The 9,408-nt window shown below is 39.7% G+C and overlaps 2 protein-coding genes across 2 annotated transcripts; one reads left to right on the forward strand and one right to left on the reverse strand.

The window, feature by feature from the left end:
* Window positions 1-257: 257 nt before the first annotated feature.
* Window positions 258-1,324, forward strand: LOC307150134 (UDP-glucuronosyltransferase 1A6-like; the record flags this gene model as incomplete). Its single annotated transcript, XM_079856979.1, has 1 exon — window positions 258-1,324. The coding sequence occupies exon 1, from the start codon at window positions 419-421 to the stop codon at window positions 1,322-1,324; it is 906 nt and encodes a 301-aa protein (XP_079713105.1). The 5' UTR covers window positions 258-418.
* A 3,762-nt stretch (window positions 1,325-5,086) lies between these two features.
* LOC307150135 (uncharacterized protein) lies at window positions 5,087-5,819 on the reverse strand (the record flags this gene model as incomplete). The annotated part of the gene is made up of 4 exons (XM_079856980.1): window positions 5,087-5,191; window positions 5,287-5,352; window positions 5,436-5,564; window positions 5,688-5,819. The coding sequence occupies 4 exons, from the start codon at window positions 5,817-5,819 to the stop codon at window positions 5,087-5,089; spliced, it is 432 nt and encodes a 143-aa protein (XP_079713106.1).
* Between the last annotated feature and the right edge of the window lie 3,589 nt (window positions 5,820-9,408).

Genomic DNA, 9,408 nt, shown 5'->3' on the forward strand with positions numbered 1-9,408 from the left:
AAGGATATATTTTGGCTTGAGAAGCCACTGCTTTCTTTCGATGGTAAATTAGAAAATAAGCTCTTTAGGAAATCCATAAATCAGCTGAACTTCTACTGCCTGAATATGTTTTGTGAATTGGTTGCATCTTTGAACATATTTGAAATATCAAAACATTTAGCACGGCCAATAATGAAGTTCTGTTTACACTATTATTATTGTAATCATTAACCAGTAAAGTCGATGTGTAACTGGCAAACTCTGTAAACCCACATGTATCTAGCCACTCAAAAGCTGGAAGACAATCTACCTGCTGATTATTTGATCGTAAATTGCAAAAGCAACCAGTTGATATATTTGTACATATAGTGAGCCAAACGGACACACCGAGGTAAAGCTTCACAACGTCAGTCTTTTTAAAGTACTTTTGGCTAGAAAGATGCACTTCATCGCAATTTTATGTCTAGTGATCAGTATAGGCACAGGCAGTTGTGCAGCGCTGAACCAGAGTCAGTCTGGGAAAAGCAGTTGGACTGGGAAGCTGTTAGTGGTCCCAATGGATGGAAGTCACTGGACAGGAGTGAAGGCCTTGGCAGAAGAAATGGGACGCAGAGGTCACACAGTGATTGTGGTGATTCCAGAGATCAGTATGCGTTTGGGTCCAGGCAAACACTACATCACAAAGACATTTCCAGTCTCGTATGGGCAAGATCTATTCAACCAAATAATGGTGGACCATGTTCGTGAATTGACAGCACCAGGGCAGTCCCTATTGAAGAGTGTGACTTCAAAGGTGGACTTTTTTAAAAAGATGATGAACTTAATGGCCTCTACAACTGAAAGTCTATTCAAGAACCAGGAACTTATAGAGTTTCTGAGAGAACAAAACTTTGATGCTGTTTTAACAGATCCTGCCCTACCAATGGGGCCCATATTGGCACTTAATCTTTCCGTACCTGCGGTGTACATGTTAAGGGGATTGCCATGCGATGCTGCAGCCACAGCCCGTCCGGACCCTCCTTCATATATCCCACGTTTCTTTACACAAAACTCAGACCGCATGTCTTTTGGTCAGCGTGTGATGAACGTTCTTGTGAGCATGCTGGATCCACTAGGATGTAAGGTTGTTTACTGGTCCGTTGAGGAAGTGGCATCCAACTTCCTGCAGAGAGATGTGAGCATGGCTGAGATCCTGAGCACTGGAGCTGTCTGGTTAATGCGGTATGATTTCACCCTGGAGTTCCCCAAACCCCTGATGCCCAACATGCATCTCATAGGAGGAATTAACTGTGAAATTAAGAACCCACTGACGAAGGTGAGCATCACCTATATGCTTGTCACATGATACTTAGAGGTCTGAGGCACTTAACTGCAAGTATACTAGATAACTACAATCAAATATTACAGTATGTGACATAGAAATTGTCTAAATGAGGTGATGAAAAGGTAAATGTTTCAAAAAGGCCAGATTAATGTATTAGAATGTAAAATATTCACAACTCTCAGGACTCGTAATGTGTGATTAAACTAAAGCATGTTTAAAGTCACTACAGTATCTGCAGGAGAACCCAGACTGAAAAGGGTGGTAAAAGAAACAAAAGACGAGTGGGACTCTGAACCTACGTAATTCATTACCAGGGTCATTTTGGGTGAATGTGGCTTCTACATGTTTCTGTAGCAACATCCTTGTTGGTCCTGGAACAACATTTCTGACAACTAATCAGAATTTAGTATTTGGTATTAATGTATTAGATTGCAGACTGCAGATTAGACTCGACCACCGCAGCATGCCCAGTTTCTGTGTCTTACGTCCCAAAATTCTTCACACAAAACTCATACAGTATGTATTTTCATCAATGTGTTCTGCATCTTGTGAGCATCTTGAAGCCTTTGCTCTGCAGACTGATATTTTGGTCAACCAAGAGGTCAAAGCTGAGGTATCCTAAGGTGGTACAAAGAGTATCCCTTTGTTTTGAGAAGCCACTGTTTGCCTTGGATGACAGACTAGAAAATAAGCTCTTTAGGAAATCCATAAATCAACTAAACCGCTAATACGTGAATGTGTTGCAGCTTGGTTGTATCTTTGAACATAGTTCAGGTATCAACGTTAAGCTCTACCAGTTTTATGTCTAGTGATCATTATAGTCATTTGTGCAGCGCTGGACCAGAGTCCGTCTGGGAAAAGCAGTTGGACTGGGAAACTGTTAGTGGTGCCAGTGGATGGAAGTCACTGGACAGGAGTGAAGGCCTTGGCAGAAGAGATGGGACGCAGAGGTCACACAGTGATTGTGGTGATTCCAGAGATCAGTATGCGTTTGGGTCCAGGCAAACACTACATCACAAAGAGATTTCCAGTCTCGTATGGGCAAGATCTATTCAACCAAATAATGGTGGACCATGTTCGTGAATTAACAGCACCAGGGCAGTCCCTATTGAAGAGTGTGACTTCAAAGGTGGACCTTTTTAAAAAGATGATGAACTTAATGGCCTCTGCAACTGAAAGTCTGTTCAAGAACCAGGAGCTTATAGAGTTTCTGAGAGAACAAAACTTTAATGCTGTTTTAACAGATCCTGCCCTACCAATGGGGCCCATATTGGCACTTAATTTTTCCGTACCTGCGGTGAACATGTTAAGGGGATTGCCATGCGATGCTGCAGCCACAGCCCGTCCGGACCCTCCTTCATATATCCCACATTTCTTTACACAAAACTCAGACCGCATGTCTTTTGGTCAGCATGTGATGAACGTTCTTGTGAGCATGCTGGATCCACTAGGATGTAAGGTTGTTTACTGGTCCGTTGAGGAAGTGGCATCCAACTTCCTGCAGAGAGATGTGAGCATAGCTGAGATCCTGAGCACTGGAGCTGTCTGGTTAATGCGGTATGATTTCACCCTGGAGTTCCCCAAACCCCTGATGCCCAACATGCATCTCATAGGAGGAATTAACTGTGAAATTAAGAACCCACTAACAAAGGTGAGCATCACCTATGCTTGTCACATGATACTTAGAGGTCCGAGGCACTTAACTGCAAGTATACTAGATATCTAAAATCAAATCTGTATGCTACATGACTAGAAACAGACTAAAATAGGTGATGAACAGGTCAAGTTTTCAGGACATGATAAATGGGGGCATGATTTAGGGGGCATGTACACCATTCTTAACAACCTACAGTATCATTTTCCTGTAGTTTATATGGTTAGGGTTTAGGTTAGGAGTAGGGATAAAAGTTGGAACTTTTTTTTCTTCCAAAACCTGTTGACCCAACATGCCTACTCTGCAAAATCAAGACTTGACTTATTGTGATACTTATTGGACTAAACTTGACTGCCATAGCTTGCAAAAATTCTGACAATATTGAAGTCTTTGCTCTGCTGACTGATATATTAGTCACAGGGTATCTGTGGGTTTTTATAAAGTCTTAAATTCAGTTTGATCAAATTTAATGCAAAAAAAAGTCTTGAATATCTTAAATGGTATAACAAAACGAATAACTTACATTTTAAGAAGTCTAAAATTTGGGCACAAGAAAACAGGAATCACCATACAGCCTAATTGATTATTAAACTTCAAAATGCAATGATGAAATTGATGTGAGCACTGCATGTTCTCACTGTTTCAGAGCAATTCACAATCAATACTGCGTGTTTATACCAAGCCATTTCTTATGATCTGCTGTTGATGAATTATGTTTTTATTTTGTAATAGGTTGTAGATCAGTGTTTCTCAACTCCAGTCCAGGGGACCCACCTTCCAGAATATTTTGGATGTCTCGCTAATTAAAGCTGAGTTGATTTACAGTCTTCTTCAGGAGGAGCAAAGAGTATCATTTGGCTTGAGAGGCAACTGTTTGTTTATGATAACAAGTTAGGATATAGGAGATTAATTAACCTGCTAAACTGCTACTAAATGAACATGGCTTGGTTGCATTTTTGGACAGTCCAAGGATCAACAACACTGCCAGTGAAGTTCTTTTGACACTGACAAATTTTTAACCAGTTATGACTGCTTGCTAACTACAAGCTAAATATTAAGTTAAGCTTTCTCATTTTTGTTGTAAAAAGACACTGGAGAGCTTTGTTTATTGTAATACCATGAATGTGTTTAAATTGTTTTTAAAGGGGTGGTATAATGCCCTTTTCACAAGATGTAAAATAAATCTCTGATGTCCCCAGAGTGTGTGTGTGAAGTTTTAGCTCAAAATACCCCACAGATATTTTTATATAGCATTGAGGGTTAGCAAAAACGCACCGTTTTGTGTCTGGCCCTTTAAATGTAAATATGCTGCTGCTCCCGACACAGAGGGCGGGGTTTCAAGAGCTTGTGTGTTAGCAGCTCCGATTACCTCACGCAGACACACACTAAAATGACAGAAACTGTTCTGCCTTTTATGTTTAAACGGAGTCAGACAAAGATGGAGAGACTCAAGAATAAGTGACAACACGTAGAATGCAACAGGACGTCTCTGAATGGTTAGTTGATGAATTCATGTTGCTGATGTTAGGGATGGGCATCGTTAAGAAATTATCGATATCGATGCCATTGTCGAGTCTGCTTATCGATGCGATTCCTTATCGATTCCCATATCGATTCCTGTACCATTTGCTGAACACTTACAGGGTGGCTTTGAGAGTTGTTGGCTTTGAATGTCTAATTTAAAGTGGTTTTAGAGAATGAAAACCAAGTGTGCAATATCAATACAGAAGTTGAATGCTTTGAAATTTAAAAAAAAAAAGTAAACATTTCTAAAACAAAGCTTTATATTGTAATCACACTTAGTCGACTCGTGTGTGCTAAACTATAAAAGAGTAAACAAAACATCTTGGTTTACATTTTAACTTCTGTTAAAGTTCTTGTGCAGAAAAACAAGCATGTCTGCTTTTTCTGGGAGGATCCTTGATCTCTCCAGGCTGATTGTGTCTCCAGCTGTGGAGAACACCCGCTCTGAAGGAATGGAAGATTCCTGAACACACAAATACTTCTCTGCTAAAGCAGACAGTAAGGGCAGACTGCCACTCTTTTCCCACCACCAGAGCACAGGGTCACCTGACATAGGAATGGCAGGAAGGCTGCTGTAGATTTGCACTTCCAAATCTACTTGCTCCCTACTTGCCCCGGCGGGCCTGCTTCGGGACAGTCGAATGCAACGTTTGGTCCTCCTCTTCAAACAGCTCCTCCAAGGCTGTCTTGCGGTGCTTTGCAGGTGGGGACTGAAATAAAAATAAAAAACATTTACAAACCTGCTTTTAGAGAGGACTGTTAGTAGTACACTCTTTGTAATGAACTAATAGAGATCAGAGCTTACATAGTCTTCCTCTTCTACCTCTTCCTGGTCTTCTTCTTCCTCCAGTGTTTGAGCTTCTTCTTGCTCCTGCTTAAAAACAAATTGTGAGTCCCATATACGGTATGAAATTGGTGTAAAATGATAACAATAGCAGACAGACAGTCAAATACCTCTTCTGTGATGGCCATCACCACTGCTGCTGTTCTTAGCCTTTCCCAGATGGCATCACTCTCAATTTTCATCTTGAACCTTGGGTCCATTACTGTTGCCTCTTCCAAGAAGATCTGCACTTCTTCATTCTAGAATTTAGAAAGAAAGATTCATGTTCAACAGAGACAAATGTGAAATTCCCGTCCACATCAGTATATAATTTTTCTTGAGCAGTGAACATTTGTCCTCCATGAATATGTCAGTCAAAGTACCTGGTAGCGTGCAGAGAGATCAGTCCAAATCTTTTCCTTTATGTTCCTTGTGAAGGTAGAGTCCTGTGCTTGGATGGTATAGGCCTTTATCGCAACAACGCAACAACAATTCCTCACTGTGCTCGCCGCCATTGCTACAGACTAGACCGGAAGTAGGTTTACGCTACTATACGCCGTTGGAAGTGACGTCACACGCACTGTGATAAAGGCCTATAGTGTTTCTCCAACTTCTTTAAAATTGACAGAATTTGACCACATGTTGGACTTCTTTCGCTTGAGATGCAGAGGGTGGATGTGTATAGCACACCCATCAGATGAAGGAACTCCTCTGCCCTCCTCATGTCTTCAGTCTGTAAATTCTCCACCAATCTATAATAGATAATGATTATTGTTCATAACAAGCAAATCAGTAATCTCCCCATACTACCCCTCCGTTCTCAAGATGAACTGTAAAAATAAATTTAAAATTTCAATTTACCCTACCCTTGCACTTTACCCTTACCCTTTAGTTTTGCAAACTACTCAATAATCAAGATATATAATCAGTCATAATTTAGTAGGTCATAAAAGCTTACTTTTCCTTATCTGATTGTTTCCTCAATCTGGGGTCCATAACTGCAGCCTGTATTGCGGGGAATTGTTCATAGAACCTTTTGATCATTAGATAGGAAGAATTCCACCTTGTCTTTACATCCAAAATCATCATATGCTGAGGCAGGTCTGAGAGAAAGGAACATCTATTGTTAGCACATCACCTAATCCACATTATAGAACCATCAATTTGTTTGTTGCATATATTTAGTTATATATCTCATCAAAATGTTATATTAGCATGCAATGGAAATATAAAAATTCTTACTCAGGAATTTCTGCTTCTCTTTGAGGACGACCTTTGCCATGCTCACACTCTTCATCCACACGATGACACTCCACACTCTTGCTGCCCAGTTGGAGATGCTTTGGCATTTTATTATCTTCTGAGCAGCTAAATTCAGAGTATGGGCGAAGCAGCCTATTCTCACAATAGCTAGGGTCCTCAGAGCGACAGCCATGTTGGCAGCATTGTCAACCGTTGCTGCCACCACTTTCTCCCTAACCCTGTATTCTTGAAGTATTCCTTCAATCTCCTAAGCCACATTAATTCCTGTCTGTGCCTGATAAACTGCCTTGGTACAAAGCACTTTGCCTTCCATTTTCCCCTGCCTGACATAGTGCAAAGTGATTGTCAGGTAGTGGTCCTGACAGACACTTGTCCACCCATCTGCCGTAATGGCCATATTGCTGATATCACTTAACATTGAAATTAAGTTGGCCTTTTCCACTTCATACCAGGCAGGTATGAGGTGGTTGGACAAGCTATCCCTTGACGGTGGCTTGTATCTTGGGTTAAGAGCCTCAGTCATCTCCCTAGAGATTATAATTAATAATTTTTTTTAATAATTATTCTAAATAATTCAACATTCTATATAATAATAATACTTAAAATTAGCCACCAGAAAGACTAAATGAACTACAGTTTAATTACACTAGTAAGTAATTATTATTAACTTTCATGATTTTAGACTAGCTAACATAGGCCTAAGTAATGACAGATTTAACAATACTGGCTATAGAGCTAAATAAGTTATTATGGCTCATTGTGTAACCACATTCTGTAGGGTGACCAGATGGGGATGGGTGAAATTTGAGGGTGGGGAGGAAGATAAGTTGTTGCATGACGTGAGTGACTATGAAATTACACTGAATATACACTGTAGGCCAGGCCTAATTTCAAAATAGGCCTATTCAGATGTTCCAAAACTTGCAGATAAACAAATAAATTGCTGGAAGGTGTATTTCTGCCATATCAAGCCATTCGAGTTTTTGGAAAATCTGAAAATACTGTTTGCTGAAACTAATAGATGCATACAATTAACGGATTTGTTTTAAAAACGAGTAGGACGGCGCGACTTCAGCTAGCCTATAGGTTGGATACCCTTACGAAAAAGAAGTTTATTCAAGTGTTCTATTAGTATACTTCTTTTAAACTAAAAATAAGAAAGTTTACTTTCAGTCTACTTTTTATGTACTTATCAGAAATATACTTCAAATTGCACTTAAGTATACTTGACTTATACTGACAGAAAAGTCTAAGTATATTTGGCCTATACTTGTTGATCGAGATATACTTAAAAGTATAATTAAGTATTCTAAGTATTCTTGGCTTGTACTTGTGTTTACTATTTTGATAGAGTAGCTTATTAAATACTTTTTTATACTTTTAATACTTTTTTAAAAACATAATATTACACACTGTCTTATAAACTAACATGTTCATGTTCATGTTTATATAGTAACAAGCTTTCGGGTGGAATAGCTTATAGAGTAAATAAAATGAGCATGGAACTGAACCTGATCTTGTATACAGCAATAATAATAATTTAAAGTTTATTAAAGTGTTCTATTAGTACACTTCTTTTCAACTAAAAATAAGAAAGCATACTTTCAGTCTACATTTTATATACTTCTCAAAAATATACTCTCCATAGACTAGTAGTGTGTCTTGTAAACAAGCATGCTACACAAAAGTCTGGGATCATGAAAAGCGTTAATTTGTATACTGATTAAGCATTAAATCGAACCTATGAAAAACACTGATAGGCTTTTAAAAACAATAAAACCGCAACGAAATTTACTTTAAAAAAAAAAGATTTAGGCTATCGCCTGCAACTCCGTGATGACAGGAGGATATTTGACTGATAGAAGGGCTGTGTGTTTCAAGGAGGCTTGTTTAACATTGCATACGGAGAAAACCGGCGTGTTTTGTTCAGCATGCCGCTTTTGGGTAAAAAAAGACTGCTGCTCTAGTAGGCCTAGTTCTATCATTTTCGGGACAATTTGGACGGATTCGGAAGTCGGAACATTGGCTCTCGGGGTCGGGGCTGTCCGATTTTTTTTTTTCAGGACGTACTGGTCACCCGTACATAACATAGACTACTTGATAACAATATTGTAAGCATTTCTCCCACCTACCGAAATACGACGTGCTCTACTGTCACGAAAGGGTGCAAACCTTTCACAACGAACCTCACAACCTTGCGATGACATTCGTTCACCCTTTCCTCTGTCATCTTGGCTCCCTGAGCAGCTAGCGTGAAAGGGGTCTCTCTCTCGCTACTCTCACCAGGTTGTCTGTCACCATCTACAATGAATGAAACAAGCGAATATTTGCACATAATTTGACTATTTAGTTAGAAAAGATCATTGGTTACTTACATCTAGCATTAATGTTTTGATATAATTTATAAGCCTACCATTGTTTGTGGAGCGCAGGCTGTCAAATATAGTGCACTCCTGGTATTTAATGCCATGGATGTTATTTAAATGTTTGAGCATATTTGTTGTGCTCCCCCCCTTACAAGCGAGAACCGCTTTGCAAAGATTACACTTTGAATGTTGCGGATCGTCGTCTTTTGTAAAATGAAGCCACACTCTCGATCGTTTACGTCTCGTAGCCATCACGCTTTTGGGGGATTTAAAAATCCAGTCGCATACTGTGTCATGCCGCGACGCGGGAATGGATGGAACGGAACATTCGGAATCGTTAGTGGAATCGTTAACGTGTGGACGTGTACGATTCCGATGGATCGGAAGGTTTGGAACCGGTTCCAAACCGGAACCTGGAACCGATTCCCAAGCCTAGCTGATGTGGAGTTAACTATCTTCAATTAGCATATTATGT

This window comes from Squalius cephalus (assembly GCF_949319135.1).
Source record: "Squalius cephalus genome assembly, chromosome: 22".
Classification (NCBI taxonomy): Eukaryota; Metazoa; Chordata; class Actinopteri; order Cypriniformes; family Leuciscidae; genus Squalius; species Squalius cephalus.